General features: G+C 36.7%; 1 protein-coding gene across 1 annotated transcript; it reads left to right on the top strand.

Moving 5' to 3' along the window:
• The first annotated feature begins 374 nt into the window (after positions 1 to 374).
• Positions 375 to 14,269, top strand: rab27a (RAB27A, member RAS oncogene family). Its single transcript, XM_026378806.1, has 6 exons — positions 375 to 555; positions 7,881 to 8,048; positions 9,466 to 9,542; positions 9,679 to 9,782; positions 10,093 to 10,216; positions 12,189 to 14,269. Exons 2-6 carry the CDS (start codon positions 7,896 to 7,898, stop codon positions 12,382 to 12,384), a joined length of 654 nt encoding a protein of 217 aa, XP_026234591.1. The 5' UTR covers positions 375 to 555; positions 7,881 to 7,895; the 3' UTR covers positions 12,385 to 14,269.
• Positions 14,270 to 14,341: the final 72 nt, after the last annotated feature.

The following is a 14,341-nucleotide window of genomic DNA, read 5'->3' as shown; positions in this document are numbered from 1 at the left end:
CCATTATTTCCATTAAATGTATATTAAAAATAAAAATACAGCATGAATAAGACTCGATAACAACCAGAAAACAGAGAAGACCTACAGTGTTTAGCTAAGGCTAGCTCGTACAACACCTGATCTTCATCTGGATCTGGATCACGTAACGTTACTTTCTCCACTATTACTTCTCACCACCTGCCTGACAGTACATCGTTGTACAATTATGAGTACAATATTTCCCTCTTTAAAACAGTAAAGTATAAGTTTAATTAAGTTAAAATACCGAAGCACCTCCATCAGCCTGTGTCGGGTTCGTAACGGCCGTTTCCCTTCCGTTTGTTAGCTAACCGAACGTTAGCTCCGTGGGGAGGAGCTGTTTCTCCGCAGCGACAACCACGGAAGGTAGAGCTGGTGTTCAGTGTGGATGAAGCTGGTCTTCCGTCAACTAATGGCCCAGAGGCGACGGATAAAATAAAGCCTCCATTTACTGAACTGTATTCAAGTGCTCAGCGGTCACTTCCATCTACTTTTAAAACAGCTCGACACGGCGCAGCAGCAAACGCCCCGCGGCTGGTGAGTAAGTTAGCGAGCTAACGATGTTCTGTGTGTTTTCAGGAAATGTCAGTCGAGGAAACCACTACGTGCTGTAGCATCTGTCAGGAGTTAGTTACAGGCTGAAAACTTTTATTTAAACTTTAATTAACCCGATTATCTTCGTTAGTAACAGTTTGACAGACTCCAAACACGCTTGTCAAAAGCACCCTCACACAGCTGTTAACCAAAGACCGCTGGGAAACGTTTTACACCTGCGTTGTGTTCTCCTCCTCAGAGCTGTTAGCTTTTTCCACACTTGCTCAATAAGTGTTACACACTCAGAACACTGTTTACACTAAGATAAACCAGCTGTGACCGTGTGCTTCAGTGTTTAGGCAGGTTTTGGACACATAGGAAGGCGAAATGTCTTGACAGGGAGGTGGGAAGCTGGCATCCCGTTGGCAGGATCCATACGACGGGTAAAACTGATCAGATCTTGTCCAAAAAGAAAAACACAGGGAAATATTTACTTAAAAAGCTGATTTGTTATTATATACTAAAAAATAAATTGACACAGCATTTTAGTTCATTGACTCTTCTCTATGAGTAATTTCTAATAAAGTTTTAATACCTGCATCTGCTAAGACTGGGTGCTGTGTTTTGGTTTATTGTCACATATAACCTGTTAGGTGATTATAATTTAGTAATTGACTTCATGCCAGCCTCATCAGTACTAACAAGTACTTCAGTAGCACTGTTGCAGACCTCTGTTTATTGTCCAGTGGATAATTAGCAGTGTGCAGTAATGGAAATACTGTATTTTTATAGTTTAGACACATGTGTAAACTGTTATCTCTCAGAGGAAGCTGGAAAATTGGCATCCAAATCAATTTTTTAAGCTGGATCCATATTAAATTTAAAAAAGTGATTATGTCTTGCCTAAAAAGTCATCTGACCCTCATTGACGGCCACATGATGACCAGCTGAGGGTCATTAGATTTGTTCTTTTAGTTCAGTTAAAGTGTTTGTGTGCATCTCAGCATGGGAATGGGTTCAATGAGCCTCTTACTACATGTCCTACTGGGCTTCACTGGAGATAAAGTTCAAACAGTATTTTAATGAGTTGACATCTCTAGCAGCCTGAAGTCTTAAAGATGCTTGTGTTCATATATAGTCATTCGAGTTGCACACTTGACCTGCACCATTTTCGTCCTGAGTAGCTAAGCTGAAGTTTATGGTATGTACATATCCGGATTTTCCCAAGGATCGGCCTGCCTCTGTGTTGGATGGCTGCCCAGGGTGGGTCTTATACTTCTCCCTGACAAATCATTAAAGCAGCTTTGTGTTTGCTGGTTTTCATGGGTGGTAGTATATGTCTGGCAAACACAGTTATTAAGTCCACTCCCACTGCAGGAGAAAATGCCAACAGATATCATGGCACAGCTCAGAGTTTCTCCTCAACTTTATTTTTAGAAAAATCTCACTGAGCTTTGTCAGATCTATTTTTCTGTAGTCACAGGTAAACAGAATAACACTAATAACAGTATATGCCATACAATCTGAATTTAAACAGTTATTCTACCATAAATAGCATTTTTACAATTTTTACAAACATTTCAAACTACTCAAACATCGGCTCAGAACAATAGCACAAATTCATACAGTTGAACATGGTGTAGCCCTGTGTTCTTATGAATAACCTGGCTGCATAATGTAATTTGTAGAATAAATAAGGACACAATATGTTCATTTGACTTCCAGTGTTTACTTTCACCCATATCAGCCAATACAGATATAGAGTTTATTTATAGGTTTTTATTTATAGATTTTATTTGTACAAATCTAGCTGCATTTATAAGAGGTAATTAAGACCATGATAGTCTTATTTATTTTTTAACAGAAATTTGCACAATGTCTAGGAGGAACATTGGACCATTCTTTCTTACAGAACAGCTTAGCCATGTTCTTAGGACGTCTTATGTGAACAGCTCTCTTGAGGTAATTCCACAACATTTCTATTGAGTTAAAGTCAGGGCTTTGATTAGGCTACACCAAAAGGTGGATTTTGTGTCTCTGAAGTCATTCTGTAGTAGACTGTCATTGCCCAGCTTCAGCTGGTTGACAACCACCCTGATAATATCCTAATGGATACGTTGATAAACTTGGGAATTAATTTACCCTCCTCACTGTCGAGCTGTCCAGGACCCGAGGCAGCAAACAACACACAAATCAAAATGCTTGTCCTACCATACTTTACCTGGGGGTTGATGTTTTCATGTTAGTTCGAGGATCTGTTTTTACATCATTAATGGAGCTGTTAAGTAAGAGTTAAACTATTAGCCATAAAGACGTGGAGAAAGTAGAGGAAGGAATGGGTGTGTGGAAAGAGAGAATTGCTTCTGGAAATAGTTACTCATCTTCTGAGAAATCAGAAAGGTTCACTAAACACATGTTTTTTGTGAAGTTGGGCCTCAGGATTGGGTAACAATTAACTTTACTGAAAAGTTGTTGGTAGTTAGAGAGTGATATGTTTGTGCCTATTTACTGACTTTCTTAATTGTAGTAATTCAGTATTTTACCTACAGTGATTTATTCAGTAACAATAAGCAGTTAGTTTTTTTGTGCCATATCATCTCAGTTGCATTACTGTCTTTTATTTATCAGTAATTAACAGGTGTTATCTATACACAACACCAGGATTCCTTCCGCCGGAACTGGGAGCGTTCAACAAGTTAAAGTTCTAATAGTTAGTTATGATATCTGTGTCTGGTCTCAGGTTACGGTTCAAGTGAAGTTGTCCAGTCAAGTGGAGTGAAGTTTACAGATTTAAATTTGAGAACAAGAGCACAGGTCTGTTGTCACCAGTCAAGATTAGCAGATATCTTAAATTTACATATAGAAGTTAGTGGGAGAGATTATGTGAAACTATCTTCCTTGCTTCTAATTTCCCAGTTATTAAAGCTTGCTAGCATGAGACTTAAATCTATTCCACTTCGCCCTGCACAGCCCTCTGTCTCCCTGCTCTGTCACAATCTGCTCCGCTCCACCACGCTTTGCCCAGTCCTTTGGGTACAGTCATGGATATTTCAAAATGTACCAGTCAAGCAGAAATAATTAACTTTCTATGATCTCTGCACTGCTGGGTAACACCTCTTCATGTTAAGTTTTTGGAGCTCATTTCTATCAAAAACATATTAGAAAAAAGTTACATGGTTTAGCTTTAAGTCACATATTCATATTAAAAAGAAAATACAGAAATGTTACTTTATCTGTAAAGAGTAGATGATGAGTTTGCTCTTTACAGTTGATATTGTTGGATACAAGGAATAGGCCAACATACTGGTGAATCTATGTCAATTATGAAAAATGTACAGCCCTCCCAGTTACCCTTTAATATAGAACTTTGATAATCTTTTTATGTAGCTGCTGCTTCTAGATACAATGCTTTTTGGTGTTGTTAATTGCACCATTAAAATGAATTAAGATGAGCGTCACACTTTCTTTCGACTAAGGCCCTTTCACTAAAGAAGACTACTGTGTTATGTGACGTCCTAATCTTGTAGTATGATAGAGTATTGTTTGTCGTGGTTAAAGGTTGTGGAAAACGTTTAGTTAAAGACATTTGTTTAACTTGAACAAGTTTTGTCATAAATTGTAAGTAAGGAAAGTTAATATATTAATATGACCACAGTAGGGATTTAGATGTTGATATAGTGAAGACTGATGGCTCTCTAAGGAGTTCATGCCAACTTTTAGTGCTTTTTTGTCACCTTTTTTCTGCCTCATTGACGCGAAGTCAGGGTGGTAGTGTTTAATCTGGAGAGGTTTACATCCAGCAGAGAAGGCCACAAGCCCATTGTTGTTTATGTAAGGCAGGAATAGAATAGCACTTCTTGTTCTTTCTGAGGGTTACTGCACTTGATGTTTTCTTGCCTAATGCAATCGTACTGTGCCATCAGAGCTGGCTTCCTTTTTGCAACTCTGATAGGACTGGGAAGTTCAGTAGTATTAGAAAATAGCTTTGCAATTTTAGATTTTAGCACAGCTTCATATACTCAACGTACACACATGCATAAACATTTACATAAAACCAGTTATGTGATGTTGTCCCGTTTCATGTTTTCAAATAGGGCAAAATGAAAAGTCATTTGATTAGCCTGATAATGACATGCAGCGTTTTGCTGACACAATCTGCATCTCCTACAGTGTGGTTTTTCTTGACTGCGTCATATCTGTGACCTGTTTTCACTGAAACAGAAATCATGTTTTAAAAATAGTGTCAGGAAATACAAATAATGTCAGTAATGAAAAATAACTTTATTGTAAGTTCTTGACCTGCTGTAGAGTAATTTTACAGCTGAAGTATTTGAAAAAGTTTTCATGCTTACAACATGGCCAAGATGCATAATACCAAGACCCTTAACTGTCCTACCTAAATGTGATGCAGGCATAATTGAAATGTAATTAAATGTAGTCATAATTAGACCTAATTTCCTGCTAACTTTCCTGTCTCAGCTTTATGGTCAGTTTGAATATCTATCATTGTCAAATTTGGATTAACAACATTTTAGAAAAATGACTCAGAAATATGCACTACAAACTCCAGGCTACAAAATCCTGGAGATTACAGATAAATGAAAACTGACTTCCATGAAAGTCAGTTGCAGCACTCAGCAGTGCAGTGAAACTGTGGCTGACATTTCAGAAGAAATATTACAGGAAAGGCAAAACATTGTGTTTGTGATTCATTATCATAGTTTTTTATATTGAGTTTCCCCTTTCATTGTTAGCCCCTTCAGTCCGTCAGTCCACAAATGCCTCAAATATCCTGTTTGCTATGAAATATGACAGAGAAGGGCAGAAAATCTTATCTCTAATTTTAGATTTTGAAATCTGTTTATATTTAGCATTTCAAACTATAGTTGAGCTGATGTGTTAGACTGCATTTGTTTTTGTGAGATGTACTAAATAATAAACCGCCTTGTGAATATACTGTATATGTACCGGGGAGTCTGGTGGAAGAGGAAAGTGGCATAATGAAAGATGCCGTGGCAGGAAGTTGTGACTATTAGGCTAATGAGTCGTCTTCCTCACATGACTATAAAGGAATGCATGTTTGGTCCAGGGAACTAGTTTACACTGTTTACACCTTCACTCTGGGATTTGGTGCTTAGGGAGGTAAACATCTGACAAACTAATGGCTTCATCTTATTCATTTTATTAACAGTGGAAGGAGAAATGTGTGGGTTGGTGCTTGCATTGCTTTATATAGGGAAACAAAAGATAAATTGTAGCAGCCTCAATGGAAAAGATCCGTGTTTAAACTCCTCCTCAGTCAAAAGTGATGCAATGTGGACTTCACAGTTTGAGGCTTTGGGTGTCATAGCTCACATCAGTGCTTGTAGCAGCCTTTCCTGTCAAAGGACATTTTGAGGATCCTGATTTTGAGACCTTAAGCTGCTTATGGCTTTAGATGAAAGGTTCAGTGGTGTTGGAGTGAAAGAATGTAAGATTTGTCTGAACATTTTTGTGCACAGTGGTCATATGATACATCCACGGTTTCTCTTGAGTGTTTTCACCTAAACTGGTCGACCATCACAAATGCAAATGTTATATCATGCGGACAACACAGCATGCTTCTTATTCTCTTTGCTTGTGTAAGTGTGAGAAAATATGTGCTTAGACGCTTAATTACCACTTCCTAATTCAATTCAGCCTTTACTCTAGAATGTGTAAAACAACAATCTACTAGATTTGGAGGGAAATGACAACTAGTTCCAAAGCAGCAGTGACAGTAAGAGGAGAAAACTTGAGTTTTCTGAGTTGTGTATTGTTAGAGAGAGGCGGAGGAATTTAACATGCTTTCTTTCACTGTCAGAAAGATGAAACCGCTCTTACGTTACACACTTCAGCCCACAATCAGCTGGACAAAATCTACATCTCTAGAGTTTGCATAAAATTAGAGAAGTGTAGTTAGTGTTATGTAGTCCTGCCCCTTTATGGATAGAACTGATCTCTTCAAAAAACAATTGCAACACACACTCCATTTTTAATTAAATAGACATTTGTGTACACACAAACAGTTACAATGCAGTCTAAAGTAAAAGACCTGCAATGAGTTGTTACACAGGTTGCACCCTGCTAGAACTTTTCTCAGGACCGTGTGTATATGTAGTGTCCAGACTGGCCCTGTTTAGGTGCTAAAACTTACCCTGTTGTCACTCTAATTGTTCCATGGAGTTGAGAGACATTATGTCTATCTTACCATACAGTACAGTGGACAAGTTTCAGTTATAGATTTTTGTCTGTCACACGGTACCATCATGGACATGGACATCTGATCGGTCCCATATTCATTTTGTAGCACAGAACTGAACCAGAACAACCAGCCAGATTCATAAAGAACAATCATCAGCCACAGAAAAAAACAAGGAGCCGTGATCTCAGCATCATAGAGTCAGTCTGCGATCACACGAGACAGAAGACACAGGCTAAATCCACAGAATAATTGTGGCCGGTTCTCCAAAGTACTTGGAGCAACATACCTGCCCAATTACCTTGTTAAACCTGTGTGCAGATGAACAAACACAAACAAAGCTTTAGGCAGTTTTAGTACACTAGTACACTACCTTCCTACAAGATTACCACAGACAATAAAATGATGATTCATAAGTGTCTTTGTATGTCACATAGACAGTACTGAAAAGGTGAGTCTGGTGCTTGCCTGTCTTGACTCTCCAGAAAACATGCATCCCATCATTTCATGTAAGCATTTTTTATTCTCCAGGTAGTCTTAACTCAAGGTTAGTATTGGGTATGTTTTTCTTGATTCCACAAATATCACAATAAGACCGCAACCAACAACATTTTAGTCTGTTCCCTACCCAGTCTTTGGTACAGCTAAATTTACTTGTAAGGTGTGGCCCACAGCAAGAGAGGGCAGGATATATGGTATATAGTACACAGTCAATTATTTAATTATAGTGTTTCACTTTACAGTGACACCACCTCTCTAAAACCTGTTGGATATTTTACAGTTTTGTGATTTTAAACAAAGCGAAAGTACAATTAGAGTAAACAAGGTGGGTAATGAAGCAAATATGTCTGTGTCCCTATTCCACACAAACACGAATGGGAAGAAGCTGGATTTTGAAAAACTGGTGACAGTATGTGACCAAACTTGTTAGTAAGTTCATTTTGGTATAGTTATTAGTTACTTAGTGTTTGAGTTTGTGGATGAGATTTAGATTATGAGTGTGGGTTTATATCCAATTGTTATGTCTCTGTTACCTTACAGTACTTTCTCTGTGCTCACTTTTTCTTACTTCACTAAGTTATTTTGTGTGTGTTTTGCACATTTTCAGAAAATAAGACTCACTATGTCTGATGGGGACTATGATTACCTCATCAAATTCCTAGCCCTTGGTGACTCCGGCGTGGGAAAAACGAGCTTCCTCTACCAATACACCGATGGAAAGTTTAACTCAAAGTTCATCACTACAGTCGGAATAGACTTCAGAGAAAAAAGAGTGGTAAGTTCAGCCAGTTTTAGTAAGGGGGCACAGTTTTATCAAGCCAGCATTGGAATAATTTGGCATTTCTTTGATTTAGTAAACTCAAACATGGATTTCATGCTTCTTGTTTCTGATTTGTTTGTGTGGATGTGTGCTAGCATTTATAGCTGCCTAATTAGGAGCTTAAATGCATTCCAATATTATTAAGTAATACTCTCTAAACAAAAGACTAGTGATGAATTTCGCAACAGAAATCTGAGTAATGGCTAATGTTGAACAGCAGGCAGCACCCTCCTTAAGAATAAACACTTGATACCATTGGCAAACAGCTGAGCAGTGTTCATATTTACTTAGTGTTCAACATTTAAAGCTGATGACCTTCAACGCCTCAATTTTATTATGGACATTAAGTTGGATATGCTACTGAATGTCCATCATTTCCTATAATAATGTTTTTATTACAGATTCTCTCACTCCCCGTAGAAATGTTAAAGATGGATGATAAAGATGATAACTGTATGGACAAGAACACAGAATAATCATATCAAATTACCTGAAATACTCCTATTCATGTTACTTAATGCTAACACTACTTGTCAGCTTTCATACGTCTCAGTAGCCACTCGTGAGAGAGATCAAAGAAAAGCAGAATAATTTAATGAATGAAATTTGTCTTCTGGACCCTTAATTAATAAATTCAAGTTACTCTTTAAGCTGTTCGATGAAACCTCAACAATACATGTGTTGTAGTTTGTACAAACAGGCAGCATCCAGCTTATCAGTCAGTAGACTAATGCTACTAATGTCACATAGTGAATTCAAATCTCTGGAAACATATTCATATACAGCCTCAAAATGTTTTTGAATAACAAAATTGATTATGAAAGCTTTTAAACCACTGAAATGCAGGTATCACAGTTGTTAATCTGGAGGTTTTGATTGACAGCGATTACAGACAGACTATACATGGTAAAAATGCTTATTTCCAATCATTGTGTGGTTTACTGTTATCTAGAGATGAACAAACACATATACATTTGTTATACAGCACAATTTGAAGCTTATGTTTTAGTTTTTCACTCAGTTGTTGCTGAAAAACTCTGTCGGTATTATTAGTACTTTCTAAATAACCAGAGCTACTGTATTTTTTGGCCTGTTGTGTTCTTGCTTTCCTCACAGATGTCTTTTAACAGCTCAACAACATTCATCAGACCGATTACGATCTTTATTTAATTAACAAAAGTAGATACCTACAAACATACCTAGTTATTCTTTTTTTTTTAATAAAAGAAAATGTGTAAGTTTACTCAGTAAAGTCAGTTCCCATAAAAATTTTGTTTGTTTTGTTCTATAGCAGGATAAAAATAAGTTAAAAAGTGTGAAGAAAACATCGAGATCCATTCGATTTGAACTCACTTGTCTGTGTTTGACTCAGGTTTACAAATCAACAGGTCCAGAGAGTAAAGGACAGAAGATCCACATGCAGCTGTGGGACACAGCAGGACAGGAGAGGTACGTGAACGCTTTCTCACCTTCCTTAAGCCTGGTCTAGTGTCCTGTTGTTTTTAAACTTGACTTTTCTATAATTAATTCTATATCTCATTATTATTATTATTATTACTTTTGAGTTTTGTGTGAATAATTTCAGGTTTCGGAGTTTGACAACAGCTTTCTTCAGAGATGCAATGGGTTTCCTCCTCCTGTTTGACCTCACAAATGAGCAAAGTTTTCTCAATGTCAGAAACTGGATGAGTATGTCTTTGTCAATATCACTTCTAGTCATTAAAATGTATTATTCTATAAATAATTAATACAGAATTAGTTCTTATATAGACAAATAGGAGTGCATATTTGCTATAATAATAATATTAACAACAACAACAACAATAATAATAATAATAATAATAATAATAATAATAATAATAATAATAATAATACATTTATTGTTACTTGTCTGGTTCATGTAGGTTTTTGTTAGAACCCAAATTATTGAATATTTAACCTTCCAGTAATAAATGACATAGGACTAAATACATAATGTATCGCTGTCTGTGTCTTTCAGGTCAGTTACAGATTCATGCATACTGTGAAAATCCAGACATCGTATTGTGTGGCAACAAATGTGACCTGACAGATCAGCGAGCGGTCAGTGAAGGAGAGGCCAGAGAGCTGGCCGAGAAATACGGGTATGTCTCAGTTTTGATCCGTCTGTACTGAACCCCTCCCTCACACGTTTGTCTAGAAGGCAGTGGCTGCATTGTTTGATCAAGTCTGTGCAGCCAAAGCCACACTAAACTGTTCCTCCTTGAAAAACAAATATTTGTGCATGTGTAAAATATCCTGCTCTGATCCTTTAAGACACACCTTTACGAAGAACTTGAATATTGAAGTGGACGTGTGTGTTTCAGATGTCTTCAAGAGAAGAATAGAACAGAATAAAAACCTCATCTCTCCAAGTTTCTTTACATTTTATGATTCAAATGTTTTGAAGAGACAATAACCAACGATTGCCAGATGCTTTTTAAGTGTCGTCTGTAAATTGAATAGATTATGATGTTTATTTATATGGGCACATTAGTCAACACTTATCAGCACTGATGTTGGCATCATCAATTTAAATGTGCTGGGGTTAGCTCAGCAGGTTGCACCTGTCATCATCCCAACTTATTAAAAAATTACAAACTATAAAAAGCATTTCAAAATACAGTTAGACAAACGTAAAACACAACCAACAAGTTATTCTATCAAAGAGTACACATCTGAGTAGATTTGACCTTATAACACCTGCTTAGTGACTTGATTTCACTTGTTCGCTCTGGTCTGAAAGGCTTTACTAGTTCTATCTGACTGGTGGGAGTGAGTTTAAAAACTCTATGAGGTCATTATGTCTCTAACACTGCGATGTTCCACCTGTTATTTACTACTTTACTACTACTACTTTGACCAAAAAGAACTGCCCTGTTGATCTGTGATAGATTAAACCTTAGGCCAACTCCTCAGTCGTTCCACATTCACATGAATTGAAGCGATTAATGTCAGGGTGGAGTGTATTCTTCTTTTCCATTGGGCTGCTCCCTTTCAGGGGTCACCACAGCGCAGCACCTGCCTCCATTTAACTCTATCCCCTGCGTTTTCTTCTCTCACACTAACTTTATGTTCTCTCTCACTACATCCATAAATCTCCTCTTTGGTCTTCCTCTAGACCTCTAGGCCTGGCAGCTCCAACCTCAGCATCTATTTACAGATACGTTCACTATTTCTCCTCTGAACATGTCCAAACCACCTCAGTCTGGTCTCTCTGACTTTACCTTTATAAACATCTAACACGGATGTTTATAAGACTTTTAATCCAACCAGTCAGTTAGAACTGATGAAGCTTTCTGGATGGAAGTCCATTTACTACTGAACAGCAGCTTTGGCCTAAAATAGTTGTCCATTTTAAAAATCATTGGTATTTGATACATTTTGGATATATTTTTAATTTTAAACTGATTTATTTTTTTTTTGTTTGTCCCACTTGTTTTGGTTTATTAAAGTTAGTAGTAGAAAGTAACAATACATTTACAATACATTTTGAGGTATTGTACTACCTCTTCTATTTTATGATACTTTTACCACCCCTCTACTTTTGAGAGGTAGGTTTGTCTGACAGTTTTTATTACTGGTTACTTTGCTTGTGACAAAATGTAATAAATTAAAATGTATTATTATTGGTTAAGGTGAGACTTAAATTTCCTTCAAGTATCAAAAACTACTCATCACAGATTACAGTTTTAGGCCGTTTTGTTAGATACCAAGGAAGCTACTAATCAATAAAGACAAACTTTGAAATGACTATACTTTCACAATAAATTTGAGAAATGCTCATAGAGCAGTCTTGTGTTTTCTCCCAGACCTGCTGACCTCACTTCTTTACCTGATAAGTCCTGAAGCCCTATATCACCTGTAAAGCTAAATCATTGCTATTTAAACATGTAATGAAGTCACACCTTTGCACTGGGTGACATATTTTCCTTAAAGTGACCTGCTCTATTCACCAGCACATCTGCAACTGTTGGAGAAAAATTTGAGTCCCTCTTACTTAAAGGTTTGTGTTACTACTTAGCCGGTAGCACTCGTCTTTGATCCCGTGTTTATAACTCATTTTTTCCCCTGCAGAATCCCATACTTCGAGACAAGTGCTGCAAACGGGCAAAACGTCAGCAAGTCTGTGGACGTCCTGCTGGATCTAGTCATGAAGAGGATGGAACGATGCGTTGATAAGTCCTGGATCCCTGATGGGACCGTGCGAGCCAATGGACCCATCAACCTGGACCTTTCAGAGAGCTCGGACAGGAGCAAATGTGCCTGTTAGAATAATGATCAGTTTTTTAGTTCTATACCGGTGTCCGTAATAATGGTGAAAGACGTCCAAGGTCATCATTTCACTGCAGTATGTATTTAATGTTTTCTGTGTTAGATAAAACATAACAGTAATTTGTGTCCCCAATGAGTATGTGCACAGTTTTATTGACATGTTGTATTATTTGTCTCCACAAAGCCAAGTGCCTTCTGTATACGGAAATTTCCACTGGGGTTAATATCATCTGTCTTTGAGTAATTAATTCATGCTTGTTGTGAATGTCGGATGTTTATTTCTTAAATGTCCAACTTCAATCATCAGTTGAAAAAGCTGGTCATATTTTCAGGTATAAACTTTATGGTTTTTGTTGCTGTGCCATATGTGTTATATACTGTTAATACTCTTTACTTTCTGTAAGGTTAGTGTAGATTCACACTGCAAATAACTCAACAAAGAAGTCACCTGTATTATTCTGTCTATAGTCAGATGAATGTCCACTGTGACTCCTGTGGTCACTGTGTGTTACTGAAGAATATTAATTAGGTACTCGGTTATGTACTACTGATACTGAATGTCCAGCTGAATCCTGAAATCTCAGCAGTGTCACATCTAGAAAAAAAACGCTCACATTGACCGTCGGTGTTAGTTAGATGGTAAATGAGCAATAATTTTACCTTCTAAATTAACACTCCTGCTTGTTTGTCAGCAACATATGAGACAAGGAGTACACGCCAAACAATTTACAGCTCTTAATGTACATGAACAGAACAGTATTTACAAACAATGGATGTTTGAGCTGTAAATCAGGGGCCCAGATAATTCATACTACTGTAAGCGAGAGATAAATGGTGAGAGATAAATAACTATAAATTCAAATTGCTTCAATATGTTTAATGAAAGAAATGTAAATTCATATTCTTACTGTAATTGTTGTGCTTATTTTGACTGTTTAAGGAAAATGTTACTACATTTACATTTACATTACACACAGTTCACTCTATTTCATTTTAATTCTGGGCTTGAAAATATCCTCTTATCCAGTTGCCTCCAAATTAAATACAAATTCAGGAGATCCCTGATGACAAAAGTTCAAGTTTCATAATGATTTTCTTTTTGAGCTCCTAGAGTCAAACCTTGTGAACCAGTTTTCCTGCAATAAGAAAGAACATTTCTACCGCTACCCACTTGCAGTCTGGCGCGTGGTCTTCATCAAGGAGAAACTGTCTAACAATAAAATAATCTGCAAGTGTTTTTGAACATTTGAGCTTTTCAGTTATTATTATTGAGTTATTAATGTTGACAGCAGGTGAAGTTGTGCCAGGAATTTCTACTTTGCTCATGTTTACTGTTGCTCACCTGTACCAGTGCCTACAGTTTTAAATGATACATAATTGATTTATTCATGATATTCAGAGACTCTCAAAGTCTCTGAATATCATGTTTGTTTCAGGTATTAACACAAACATGTTAAAAAGGAAATATACAATAAACTGTTGAAGGTGCTGCTAAGTTTTCTAAGAAAAGCAATAAAATCGGTCTGTCTTATACATGTAAAATCGTAAATGTTAACCTTTCATATCGGTTTAAGATATCACAGATATGTTATATTTTATATTTGTAATTTTTAGACTACTGAAACTTAATTAAATAATTCCACGCCCATATCCAAATTGTTTGTTTTAAGCTGTCATTCTCCCCTCTATAAAAAGAGTGAATGTGATGTTTCAGTCGAAACACGGGTTTAGATTTTTCATTTCACTTAATAAAACTATATTAAAAATGTCATTTGATCATATTAGAAAGATTAAAGTGACATACTTTACACTGTCAACTGTGCCTTATACTTTCATATGTAAATTATGTCCAAAATAAACATTTTATTTATGTTTTCCTTGAAGCAGGATCTGGTTTTACAATTGCTTGAGAAAATGTTGAGTGTTGTGTATAAATGTGATTCATCTTACTTATT

Source organism: Anabas testudineus, chromosome 3, assembly GCF_900324465.2.
Source record: "Anabas testudineus chromosome 3, fAnaTes1.2, whole genome shotgun sequence".
Classification (NCBI taxonomy): Eukaryota; Metazoa; Chordata; class Actinopteri; order Anabantiformes; family Anabantidae; genus Anabas; species Anabas testudineus.
This window is presented reverse-complemented; position numbering and strand designations above follow the sequence as displayed.